Source organism: Pichia membranifaciens (assembly GCF_001661235.1).
Source record: "Pichia membranifaciens NRRL Y-2026 unplaced genomic scaffold PICMEscaffold_5, whole genome shotgun sequence".
Classification (NCBI taxonomy): Eukaryota; Fungi; Ascomycota; class Pichiomycetes; order Pichiales; family Pichiaceae; genus Pichia; species Pichia membranifaciens.
The window spans coordinates 1,236,462-1,249,288 of NW_017566986.1; the positions used below are offsets into that span (position 1 = coordinate 1,236,462).

Here is a 12,827-nt window from a genome sequence, read left to right on the forward strand (position 1 = left end):
ATACACAATTAGACTAGACAGCTTCACACAGCAGACAGGACGGTTCTATACTGCCCTGTCGTCCATCGTAGACCTCCTTCGTCCATGCTTTTCTCTGGCATCCCTTCTCCGGGGTAGAAAAACTACCCCGGGACGCAGCAACCACAAGTTCGTCCCGAAACGGAACACTGCACCGGCCACCTTCCGAGACGGTGGAACTGCTGTCGTCGTCTGCTGTCACTTGTGCCTCTGTGTGTCCTGTTATTGCTCCTGCAGTCACCCCGATCTGTTCTGCATCACCTGACCGCCCCGGTTCGGCACAACACACCTATCCCAATCGGGCAAGCCGCTGCCCCAGTTCCTCCGGCGTCAGCTGAAAATGCTTCGCCACACCACGACCGCCTGCGCCACCAGCGTGGGCGTAGAAAATCTTGTACGACGGAACAAGCGTCTTGCTGACGTCAGCGACCATCTGTTGGCGGAAGAAAGGTGGTACCTCCTTGCGACGGAAGGAAGCACACTGCTCCTCGAACCGGGTATTAAATTCGTCGATGAAACGGCCAAGCTCTTTGTTACCCATGCTGAGCTGGCCGCCCTGCTTGGTGCTGGCGGTCATAAGACGGGCGGCAAGCGTCGACCAGGGGGAGACGGCCTTGTCCATGGCCTTCTTCTTGAGTCGTTCGTAACGCTCGAGACCGCGTTTGCCAATGATCTGCTTGAGGACAGAAGTTCCCTCGAGGAGGTTCTGGAGGCCATCGAGGTTGAAAAGAAGCATGATGCCAATTGCCTCGTCGCTGCGGTGCTTCTCCTGGAAGCGGGAAGCAAGAGAGTAGAAGGAGTACTCGATGAGGTCGCTGTAGAATGTCCCGAGGAGGAACTGCGGGTCGCTGGACACGTCCTTCTCCGGAACAAAGCCGGTGGGCAGCGCTGTAGGAAGCCATTCGTTCATGGTCATGCCTGAAATGAAGTCAAGCTGGTACGACCGGAAAACGGTCATCTTGTGGATTCTTGTTGCCACAAGCATGAATGTGTTGTTCAACGTCTCTGGCGCAGCGGTGTCGCTGCTGACCACCATCTCGCTGTAGCGGCTGCGAACGTACTCGAAGAAGTCCTTGAAGGTGTTGCGAGCCTGGGTGTTGCACCGCTCGGAGAGCTGCTGAAGCGTGCTGGATGGCTCCAGCTGGCTCTCAAGCATCCAAGAAACCATCATCGAGGCGCCCGTGGCAACCTCATAGTACATCGTGTTGTACGAGAGCCGGCGCATCTCGATGAACTCCACCAGCCCACTGAGTTCGTAAATGTAGGCGTCTGTTATGGGACGGATCACCTTGGAAAGCAGCTTTGGCAGCGACCCGACAAGTCCCTGGAAAAGTTCTGTTACGAGCCGCATCTCCCGGGCAACCACTGTTTTCACCGTCTTCGTGTAGTCTGGGAAACTGCCTGTCGGCGTCCCATCGTAGATGTAGTTTTGGTCCTTGTTTGGAGTCGGCTTCACGGGCTTAATCTTTACCAATTCCCGCTTGAGGAAATTCGACCGATCCCTCAACAACGCGTCCTCCAACGCCATCTGTCTCACATCTGTAAGGTACGCGTAGATAAGCCTAATTTCTTCCACAAGCACCTGTACGCCCTGGCTGCTGGCAGCATCCCCTCGCTGCTGGAGCTCACCGATTTCTTTCATCTTGTTCATTAAAGCTGCCTTCAATGCCAACTCGCCGTCCAGAACCCCTTCTCCGAGACTTTCTTTCAACCCTTCAAAACCACCGAGACCCTGGCCCTTCAGCTCGGAGTCCACACTATCCAACCCGTCAAGGGCGTCGATGTATTTCTCAATGTCGCCGACCCCACGCAGTCCGGCACCCTGCTGCTTGTTCGCCAGTTCTAAAACGTCCAGCAGACGACGAACACGCCCAGCGTACGATTTCACCTCGCCAACCTTCTCGTCGACAGCATGTAAGTTCTTCTGTCTCAGCTTTAATTCATGGATTTTGTGCATTAGCGGCGTCACTGTGTAGACTGCCTGCTTGTTTATCCGGGCCAACATCGCTAGCTGTGCCGAGATGTCCGTCGAGACCTCATTGGTAGTCTTTATGTTCTCGTCCAAAATTGCTATCTGAACATCGTCCACGTCCATCAAAAAGCCTGCACTAGTCATGATGGTCTTTGCAGAAATAACAATGTATCTTGTGACCGTTACAATGGCATCCTCAACGGCGGGCTCTCCCTGCGCTGAGCTTCGTTTAGGTATGAAAAGAAGACACTCATCATTCTTTCCTATTCTCTCTACTCGCTCTCACTCTCGCTCCTTCCGTTTTCTCAGCCTTTCCGAATAAACATTGCTCTTAGAATAAAAAGCATTGTTCAAAATAGAAGACTACAACTGAGTAAACCCTAAACACACACTACATATCCATTCACTGCTTGTAACTTTTTCTCTGGTCTTAAAGATCGCATCCTTTTGTAAAACGTCCGGTGGTCAGCGCACAACTATGTATCCTTAAATACTTAATTACTTGGCTGGATCAATAATACAGCCGGGCTGGAAAAAAGGACTTTCTGTCAGCACTTTATTCAGAGGATATAGTGTGTAGTCCGACTGACATCGACTGAAAATGCTATTAGAACTCTCCATCAAACCTTTCATGTTTTTTTTATCCGGAAGTTGCCGCTATAATAATAGTTACATTTGCTAGATTCGACAATGTACGGAGAGGTAATAAAGTCTTGAACATCACAAAACGCTTAGTATCAAGCCTCTCCGCAAAAATGGTGGTCCCCACGAGCGTTTGTTGTAGTTGCTTCAGCACATCTTAAAGTTAGTTTGTGTCTTCATCTCTGTCAAACTACCCGTCAAACCCTCACATGCTCGATACTATAAACCAGGAACCCTATAACTACCACAATTTGTAGTACTGTAAAAAAGGCAAATATCTATGACTATGCCAGGTTAAGCTCTAGTATGCGCATATAACTTTTGTTAGATCTTGCTACTTATTTAGAAAACCATTTCACATAGTACAAACATACTATCAACTGCAACGAGAAAGATATTTAACCCGCACACTTCACCATCTCTTATGAGTGCGAACAGATTTTCATATAAATTTCATTAATTTTCGCATCTTTTTCTTCTACTTCTACTACCTCTTCTTCTTTTTAATCATCACATTTCACCTTTTTTCCTCTTTTCTTTTCCCATGGCAGACCTATTATATTCACTGCTGGTTTTAGCGGCAAATATAATTGGCAGTCTCCTTTAGTTACGCCTCTGGGTTGCATCCTGGCTCCGTTCTGGACTCTCAGCGTGTCCCGTAGCGTTACTTGGGATCAAAGACTGCTGATTTGTTTGTCTCTAGGGCAATAGCTGCTGATTCCACTTGGTTTGCCCATACTAGAGTTCACGCTGTGCCTTATTTCGCTAACACTAAGTTCAACCCATAATTTAGAGTTTGATAGTAGAAAGGCTTACATATATCTTTATTAATAAAAAGCAATGGGAAGGGAAAAGAAACATTATAGGATTTTTTTTCTTACCTTAGTAGTGTACAGGATTCTTTAAACCACCCTTGGATATTTTCTGTCTGTCAAAGGCACAGGGAAAAGACCATGTTCTGCTAGCGACGACATGCTCCATTCAATGGCATTTTCCGTTTTCCATGTCCAGAAGAAAAACCCATTCGTCTGATTGAAAATATCTAGCTGAGCTTCGACTATTCTTCGTGTATCAATTTTGTCTTGCTCTGTCATCTTGCTGTAGTCATTACTAAATCTACACTGACCAATAACGCCGTTCCCCTCAAAGGTATTATCTAACCTAGCACCTCGCCCAACACCATTTAACCATTTGGCACAATCGGTCATTGCGGCTGACCACTCGCCGACAACCTGAACTCTTGGAACATTCAAAAACTTCTCAGTGATTAGTCTGATTGAAGTGATGTGACCATCTACTGTTTCCTTTAACTGTGTAGTATGGAACACTTCGTATCTATGATGATCCAAAACTGTATCTTTGAACTGTGGTTCATCTATCTGTCTATGCCAGAATTCCGGAGGTAAAAATGCATCATGGAAAACAAAATAATTATCACTTTTCTCCCTAAACATATTATATGTTGTCCGATCAAACTCAACAATCATTGGGACTTCATAGCGGGTGTGCAAAGGTTCATTCAAGTTTTGATATCCAATTACAACATCTGCATACTTTTCACCACCATATTTGTCGTAGATATATTGCAATACTTGAATTCCCAAATTATAGTTTTGAGGATTTGCCCACATGTAAACATCTCGTCTACCGGAGTTATCGAATCCATTTTGTGATCCAGGAATTCCATGTAGATCAATCCACAATTTTAATCCATGTGTTCTACACCACTGGATAGTTTTATCCAAATAAAATTCTTGACCAAACACGTATGGATCATCGGGTAGTCTTGCAAATGCCCAGTATCCTATTGGCAAGCGAACTGCGTTGAAACCGTACGATTTGATCTTGACTATATCTGCCTCGGTGATCCAAGTATCCCAATGTTTCTTAAGGCGTTCACGGGCCACGCGTGGACCTAATTGTTGGCAAAATGTATATTCATCAACAGGCGTTTTTGCTTCTGTACCATCTGATGATGCTTGTTCGTATAGTGAAGGACTTATGAATGGCTCTGTAACCAACCACCCACCTAAATTCACACCATTTACCTTCTGTGTTTTGTAATTGAAGCTTTTTGATTTTCCAACTTCAATTCTATTATTCTCGTCGTTATCATCGGCAGTATTATCCGAATCTTTTTTATTTTTACCTAGATCTCCACTCTCCTCTTCATTATTATCATCGTCGTCATCACTGTCACCATCTTCTTCTGCCTCATCCTCATCTTTCTCATCTTTCTCATCTTTCTCATCTTCTTCCTCATCTTCATCATTAGCCTTATCCACTTCCTTTGACTCTTCTACTTCTTCATCGTCTTCTTCTTCTTTTTCTTCTTCCTTATCATCCTCTCCCTCTGAAGTCTCGCTCAGCTCATCGTCTGATGACTCGACAGGTACCTTGCTCTCAAGTACAGATTTATTATTGTACCCGTCATCAACTTCAACGTATTTAAGGCTGTTCTCATTATCATAATCTCCTGTTTCTTGTGAAAAGTTTGAAAAATGGAAAACTTCTGTGTTCTTCTTTTTTTTATAAAAAGCTAGCATTTGAGGCGAATATACTAGCTCGTTTGATAGTTGGAACTCTCTTTGTGGGGCATATTGGAGACAATTTACAGAATGAAGTAGTCCCAATCCTACAAATATTAGTTCTGATGCTACGGCTTTCATTTCACTATAGCTACACAGACTATTAAGTAAAATTCAAGTGATTGAAGAAGGAACATCACTAAACATTAGTAAAAATAATAAGAAACTATGTACATCTAACAAAATAAACAGGGCTTTTCTTATACATGTGTTCCCAAACAGGAAAGTGATTCCTCTAACTTCATGTCGCTCATGTTTTTTCTCCTTCCTTTACTTATCCCAATTTTCTCTCTACCTAAAAGTTAGCAGATAAATTTCAAGACTTTGGAGCTCAGAAAGGAAATCACTAGGACCGCAAACATGATTCCTTCGAATATACTAGGTGTGCTAACCCCTGCTGAAGGTTCAAGAAAAATACCTGATGAAGAAAAGTGTCTTGCTTGTCAGTTAATGGGATCAGCATTATGTCTTGCCGGAGGTATATATTTCATGTCCGAAATTCCATTTCAAGGGTCCAATGCCTCTACCAAAAAGAATCCTCTATGGTGGAAAAATTCGGTGAAATCAGCCGGTTTAGGGTTGTTTGGGTATGGTATTTACCGTGGTGGCGAGGGCTGGCTATGGAATAAAGACATAAAATACAAAGATACGCTTTTTTAAGCTCATGAACTGTACATAATTAAAACAATATATATGCATGTATACATCTCATAATAAGTGGAGAAATAACAAGGCGGAATGGCTGCAAGACTTTTATTTTAAGAGAGTAGGAAAGTTTTTCCACTACTGTTACCTCCAACAACCCAATTCTCTGTTGGATGAAAACTGCAAACGGCAGGAACAGAGGTCATGCGTTCATCACCAAAGTGCGCTAGCATTACACCATCTCGGCTATAGATATCAAAATATCTCTTCATGTTGGCAATAACAAATTTTTCGACACCATCTTTTGGATTTTCTTGCCATCTGGATTTCAAGATCGAAACCCATCGTCCCGATTGACAGTTATGCTTTATTGTAACATCCGGCTCCAAATTTTCTGCAATGTCTCCCTCTTCTGGTTTGGCCAGTTTGCTAATATTTGATGAAATCCCTTTTCCATCATCCATATGAAAAATCCGGATACTGTCATCATATCCGTTACAAACAATATCACCATGTTTGTTCCAATCGGTGCAACTAACACTTAATCTACTTCTATATGCTGCAACACATTGTGGACCTTTAACATCTTCGTAATCAGACCATACCTGATCTCTTATCATTCTCAGATCCCATATTCGCATTGTTCTATCTAAGCTTGCAGTGGCAATCATTTTCTCATCAGTGGGACAAACTGAAAAGTATCCAATTTTTTTATCGTGTAATCTATAAACTTTGCAGTTTTCTCTTCTCACATTTGGTTCCCTCAAATCAAAGGTTGCGAATTCGCCATTGAGAGTTGTCAAATATCCAGCATTTTGGTCGATAAATTTAAAATCGGATACACCGGAAGCATCGCCCCACTGATCATCAAACTCGACAATACACTTAGAGAGGTTCTTTTGTAGATCCATCGTTCTAATGGATCCATCATAGGAAGAGCTTATAACCTCTTCAGGAACTCCCGGGCGAACAGCAATTCGTGCAATGTTTTTTCTATGTGGATTAAACCTGGTGATAGCAGGTTCATCTTCCGAGTCATCATCAACCGACCATATGCCTAACATACCGTTGGTGTCGCCACCTAATACCACTTTTCTTTTGGCCGATGGATGAAATTCAATGGTGGTCATACGTGCAGTAGTAAGCATTATCTGGTTGGGGTGGAAATCCTCGTATAATTCCAATTTATCTAACTCTTCTCTAGCTTGTTCTTCTGTTTTCGATGTCAACGGTTTGTTTTTGATTTCCTCGTAAAAGTCTCCCATTGAGAATGATTTTCCTAATCTATTAAGCACAGACGGATCACTGATGACTTCGGATAATTTCAGATCATCGCTGAGGCGTACAGATGCAAGCTCCTTGAGTCTCTCCTTCTCTAACTTATCTTCATCTAACTTATCTAGTGCATCGTTTGCGCTAGAATCTTCAATGTTTACACCAGCAATTCGACGTGATCGACGCAATGGTAGTACAGGATCCTTTTCTACCTTTACTTTTGGACTTTGGTTTTTGCTCTTAGATTTGGGTTTCAGTTTGTTTTTCCCATTTTCAGTTTTCCCAAATTCGTTTGCGAGTTCAGTGAGATTGAGTTTACGTAAAAGCTCCTTGTTCCTAGCAATATTTGCCTGTCTCTGCTTTTCAAATTCTGAAATCGCCATAGCCCTCTCTTCAGATGATTTTAGTATATATAAATAAAGTTTTATTACTTTGTGATTTCAAAGAGTACTTTAGATTCAAAGTCTACCGACATGAAAGTTGAGTCTGAAATGATGACGCGTAAAAAAAACGTTTGCTTTTTTTCCTGCCGGACCAAAGAAAACGTGAACTCGAATTCACAACATTTTACTTTCGGGTACATTTCGAGCTCAACTGTACAAACTTCTACTTCATTTCATGAAGATAACACATTATGGGTCCGAAGCAGGGTATAAAGAAGCGACCATCTGCAAAGACTCGTGTACATAAAATCAACAAAGATATCCTTGCGTCTCAATTCTCACAATCTCAAACCTTATCACAATCCGAGACAAACCTTAAAAGTGGGCAGCAAACACCAAAACGTCGAAGGAAGGCAACAAACTCTTTGGTAAAACCACATCAGTCTATATTTTCACCGAAGAAACAAACAGGTGAAGCTGAAGATGACGATTTACATTCTAAACGTGACGATGATGATGAGAATAAAGATGACGGAAAGAAGGAGGAGGAAGCTAGTGAACTAAATACCTCCTCCTCTGCAGAAGACGTCGAAAAGAAAACCGAAACCAACTCCGAAAGCCCTCGACCGGACCAGAAAAATGGATGGAAGCCATTAACAACCTACACGATCCCACTTAATACAAAAAAATGGCAGCCATTACCTCATCAAGTTCATTCGGAGTTATCCACATTACTTCAACTACTAGTGCCACCTTCACTATCTGAAATAGATAGTGTCTATCAAGAAATGTTGGAAAAGAATGTGATACGACCTATTTCAGATAAATTTTCAACAATATATCTACCACCTATACATAAATACGCTTCTAAAAAAATGCAAAGGGAACCAGGATCTGGTGACTTTAATTTGAACATGTTACATCAGGATCAGAAACGCCTGATATCAGGGTATGACATAAATTCCAAGCAATTGGATACACTTGTTTTACAGTTGCTGAAGGAAAAAGAAATGGTTACCGTGGAACGCAAGTACCTCCGCCAACTGAAAGATAAGGTAAATCGATGGAAACAAAAGAAGGAGAAAAGGTTACAACGTTTGAAATCAACATTAGGCGATTCATTCCAAGAGGTAAGTAAATCTGTCGACGCAAGAAACAGCGGTGTTGATGGAGCCGACGACCTAGATATGATCAGCGATGCAGCTGGTGGTGAGTCGGATGAGGAAATTCTGGAGGATGAAGCACAGAGGAACAAATCTTCTTCAGGGGATGAGCGAGTTACTCGGTTGCTAAGTGAATTGAATGAGCAAATGAAACTAGCAGAAAAGTCTGTGGACTCTAAGGAAAAATTTCACTTGTCTTTAAAACAGCTGCTAAACCAATTGAATAAGTGAGCTATGTAGATTATTCCATGTACGATTTACTATTAATACAGCTATATACTATATTTTGTAATCAAGAGACAAAATCAATTCATGAATACGTACAACGGTAACCGGGTAAGAACTATCTCTTCAGATAACTTGATCTCTTGTATCTTGCTCACCTCTTTTTCATCACCATACAAATGTTTGAGCATGACTCCAGAAAGAACTGGTGGAAAATTTTTATCAATAGTCCCGATTGTTAGATGTGAAAAGTCGATACCACATGGAAGTTTTATTGGCTCATCTTTCAGCTGAAAGCCTAAAATCTTAACTTGTATACACATTGCTTTCGAGTCCCAGACTACCTTCTCTAATTGAATATCTGCACTGTACTCTCCTGACAAAAAACATCTTTTGTTTTGAGGTATGTCTGTTTTGGTATCTGCAAACCTCGAAATATCAGACTTAAATATGTTACTGTAAGTATCCCAAAATTCCTTTTTTGTATCATTTTGCTTTCTCATTGCGGAATGGACTAAGGTTACGTGGAAATCTTGCTGGACTCTTCTACCCTTAACTAATCTGTTAAAAAAATCAATGTTGAATGTATTCATCAAATTCATGATAATCTCCTTTTGGGGAACATCAATAGCAAAATAGACCGGTTTTCTCTTTGTTGCACTAATCTTCTTAGAAAAGGTTGGTTTGTAAAGCTTGGCTTTCTCAAAAGCTTTAACATAATCGGCTTCAGTTGGAGTTTTGAGATCTAAATCCTCAGTACAGCTTTGTAGGGCTGTCACGATTTTTTTCATGTTTTGCAAACTAGAATTATCTTGATGAACATCCAAGTCAATAATGTAGTCAAAATTACAATCTGGTTCAGTGGTCGTGTTGAGCGGTTGGAATCTACTAATGAATCCTCTCATGATTTTTTCAGCATTTCCAATTCCATCTTTTTCTACCTTAATCGATTGGTGAGAATCACCCCTGTTATAAACTCTCTCTCTAGTTAAGTCCCACAAATCTTTATCACCTTTAGGAGGTCTTTGAATGAAATTTAGACAGATGAATTTCAACTTTGATTTGGGAATAGTATTGTTTAGCCTTTGGAATCCGTCAAAAATTTGTTTCCGCTCAACAGTTTTGTGATTATTTTTATCCATAATAACCACAGGTTTTCTGCTCAAAACTTCCAATGCAGCGAGTACTAACTTATCTTTTCCAGGAGATTGAATATTGTCATTCTGAATATGTTCAATTATTTCAGGAAATAAATTGGATACTCCTACAGAAGTCGTAGTCTTACCGCAACCTATTGTAGACAACGTGACCAAAACGTATCTGTTTGGTTTCGATTTACCAAATTTAAGCTTTTTCATTTCCTCCTCGAGGTCAATCATGTCCAATTCATCATTTATTAATTGCATACTGGTTGTATTTTTGCTTTCAAAATATCTCTTGCGTAGCTCAATAATACCTTTATTCTCCAAATACTCTTGTTTTAACTTCTCATTTGTTACCAGATAAGGCATGATGTATTTCATGTAATCCATACAAATTAGCTTATGTTTCCCAAATTTCAAGTTTTCTGGACCTTGTGTTATAAATTGTTTTGTAATTTCACGCAGTTCCCTGTATAATAGATATGGTTCTTCAAACTTATACTTGAAGAAAAAATCGTTGGCTTTCTCATCAACCATCTTAGAACAACGTACAACAAATCCTTCAATCTCCTCACCTTCAAATTTTCCCGTTTTGTTTGAGTCTTTCAAAAACTGCAAGGTTTGGTCGAAGGTATCAAGCTTTCTAAACTTTGTTTCCCTGAATCCAAACATTTCAGCAAATTGTTGAACTTTTTCCATGGGATAAGTTTTGAATTCAACGGTGTTCATATTCAAGCCATGTAAATATAGGCCTGCCTTGTTCTCTTTGTATTCAAGAACATGTTCTTCGAACCGATCATCACAATATTCACAAACGGCAGTTATTCTATATTTGTGTAACAACTTACCCAAATCTTCCAGTGATTTACCATATTTTTTCAGTTGTACTTCCAAAGCTTCTTGAGCCACCATTGCGTGATTTCTTGAAAGGTCTGTTCTTGTGCCTGTTGAATGTTTAGAGCACACGACCAGTTTTCCATTTGCTAAACCGGAAATAAAAACAATACATCCGTTACTCTTCACTGTCACTGTGTATGGCCCCTTGGTGTTGTTCCGCAACTCCTCTTCCTTTACAGAAGAGAGTTCTTCAAAGTTAAAGAACTTGTCATATCCTCGACAAATGATAACGCCCTCTTTGGTGGTGAACAAACCTCTTGCCTGTGTTGGCAGTTCAATTTTCTTGCTGTAATAATCCCACTCACTGAATCTCCAACTGAGAATGGGTATATCTGTTCCACAAATAACATTTTCTATTTTTCGTATGTGGTTTATCTTTGCATCATGTACACTTTCTGTCAGCTCAAGTAAATGAGACACAAGCTCTCTGGCTTCGTTGTCCTGTTTTTGCTGCTCTTCGGCCGAGAACTGTATTGGCTCAAATTGTGTACTACTCATGACTATTTATACAGAGATGATAATATTAAAAAAACCTCAGACACAAGTTTTGACCATCTCTTTATGTCAAACTCCTTAGCAACATGACATATACCAGTCCAAAAAAAAAGATTTAAATAAATAATGGCGGAATGAAAAATGGAATTTATTACCAGGCGAGGCTCATCTTTTATTTGCATTTTCTAGGTGTTCTAGATGTTCAGATTGAAAACCTTTTCTAATAATAGTTTAGCAGTAAATACAGTACATTCTATATTCTCTATACAAGAGGCTCTATTTCAAGATCGTTGTAACCAAAGATGTATAATGCGTCTTTCAGGGAGCCAGAGTTGAGGCAACATGGTGCCTCAAGTTGGACTTTAGGTTTAGCGTTCCACGCTATACCATATCCAGCCCTATGCATCATTAAAAGATCATTGGCACCATCTCCAACAGCTACAGTCTTTTCCAATGGAATACCATTTTCCTCTGCAAGTTGTACAAGAAGATCTCTTTTCCTTGCTCCGTCCACAATTTCACCCAATGTTTTGCCACTGAGGATCTCAGTATTTTCTTGGTCTTTTTCTGTTTCTAGGAGGTTGGCAAAAGCGTAGTCCAATCCAAGTTGCTCCTTCACGTATTCTGCCAATGGCAAGAACCCACCAGAGCACACAGCAAGCTTACATCCGGCGTTTTTCATAACTTTGCATAATTCCTTGGTTCCCGGAGTAAGTGTAAGTTGTGGTTTGAGGTCTTGCCACAAAGTACTTGACTTAATTCCACGGAGAAGTGCGACGCGAGATGCAAGGGACTGCCTGAAATCAAGCTCGCCATTCATGGAACGGGTGGTAATGTCGGCAACTTGCTCCTCGACACCAGCTTGAGCAGCAATAAGTTCGATGACTTCTTGCATGATAAGCGTGGAGTCCATATCAAAAACAATTAACTTCTTGTCCTTTCTGTGTTGGTCGTTTTTTTGAAATATCAAGTCGACATTAGGAACTGAATATTCAGCGGTCTTTAGGTTTTTCCTGATTGAACTCTCAACATCTTTTAGAGTCGATTCGTCTGGCTTCCCGCTATGGTCCACCTTGGTTAAATCGATGTCAAAGATGAAGTCCGTAGCCTTGGATTGGGATAAAACTGAGAACGATCCCAATTTGATTGGAAGTTTCTTTAGCACTTCCGAAATAGCGGCGTTGTCAGCGGCAGAAAACTCGGTTCCTCTCGCAATAGCGGTAATAACGTAGTTCATTGTTCGCTTTATTGGAGATTCAAGTAAGTTCACCATGCAGGAGATACTGTCAGTGAATTCCAGTTCGATCAAGATAATACCAGAAACGTCAATTCTCATCATCTTTTTTTTCACTCACATTCGTTCACTTTCCATTTTTCATAAA

General features: G+C 41.1%; 7 protein-coding genes across 7 annotated transcripts; 2 read left to right on the forward strand and 5 right to left on the reverse strand.

Moving 5' to 3' along the window:
• Positions 1 to 307: 307 nt before the first annotated feature.
• PICMEDRAFT_74188 (hypothetical protein) lies at positions 308 to 2,134 on the reverse strand (the record flags this gene model as incomplete). Its single annotated transcript, XM_019164700.1, has 1 exon — positions 308 to 2,134. One exon carries the CDS (start codon positions 2,132 to 2,134, stop codon positions 308 to 310), a length of 1,827 nt encoding a protein of 608 aa, XP_019016541.1.
• Positions 2,135 to 3,272: 1,138 nt separating this feature from the next.
• Positions 3,273 to 5,222, reverse strand: PICMEDRAFT_17894 (hypothetical protein). Its single transcript, XM_019161797.1, has one exon. It carries the CDS (start codon positions 5,176 to 5,178, stop codon positions 3,535 to 3,537), a length of 1,644 nt encoding a protein of 547 aa, XP_019016542.1. The 5' UTR covers positions 5,179 to 5,222; the 3' UTR covers positions 3,273 to 3,534.
• A 358-nt stretch (positions 5,223 to 5,580) lies between these two features.
• On the forward strand, positions 5,581 to 5,880 carry PICMEDRAFT_74190 (hypothetical protein; the record flags this gene model as incomplete). Its single annotated transcript, XM_019164701.1, has 1 exon — positions 5,581 to 5,880. The coding sequence occupies one exon, from the start codon at positions 5,581 to 5,583 to the stop codon at positions 5,878 to 5,880; it is 300 nt and encodes a 99-aa protein (XP_019016543.1).
• Positions 5,881 to 5,978: 98 nt separating this feature from the next.
• PICMEDRAFT_74191 (hypothetical protein) lies at positions 5,979 to 7,523 on the reverse strand (the record flags this gene model as incomplete). The annotated part of the gene is made up of 1 exon (XM_019164702.1): positions 5,979 to 7,523. The coding sequence occupies one exon, from the start codon at positions 7,521 to 7,523 to the stop codon at positions 5,979 to 5,981; it is 1,545 nt and encodes a 514-aa protein (XP_019016544.1).
• Positions 7,524 to 7,773: 250 nt separating this feature from the next.
• Positions 7,774 to 8,615, forward strand: PICMEDRAFT_17897 (hypothetical protein; the record flags this gene model as incomplete). Its single annotated transcript, XM_019161799.1, has 1 exon — positions 7,774 to 8,615. A coding segment is annotated over one exon (842 nt), but the record flags the coding sequence as incomplete, so codon positions are not given.
• Positions 8,616 to 8,991: 376 nt separating this feature from the next.
• PICMEDRAFT_36244 (hypothetical protein) lies at positions 8,992 to 11,448 on the reverse strand (the record flags this gene model as incomplete). The annotated part of the gene is made up of 1 exon (XM_019162995.1): positions 8,992 to 11,448. The coding sequence occupies one exon, from the start codon at positions 11,446 to 11,448 to the stop codon at positions 8,992 to 8,994; it is 2,457 nt and encodes an 818-aa protein (XP_019016546.1).
• A 125-nt stretch (positions 11,449 to 11,573) lies between these two features.
• On the reverse strand, positions 11,574 to 12,795 carry PICMEDRAFT_17899 (hypothetical protein). Its single transcript, XM_019161800.1, has one exon. It carries the CDS (start codon positions 12,782 to 12,784, stop codon positions 11,708 to 11,710), a length of 1,077 nt encoding a protein of 358 aa, XP_019016547.1. The 5' UTR covers positions 12,785 to 12,795; the 3' UTR covers positions 11,574 to 11,707.
• Between the last annotated feature and the right edge of the window lie 32 nt (positions 12,796 to 12,827).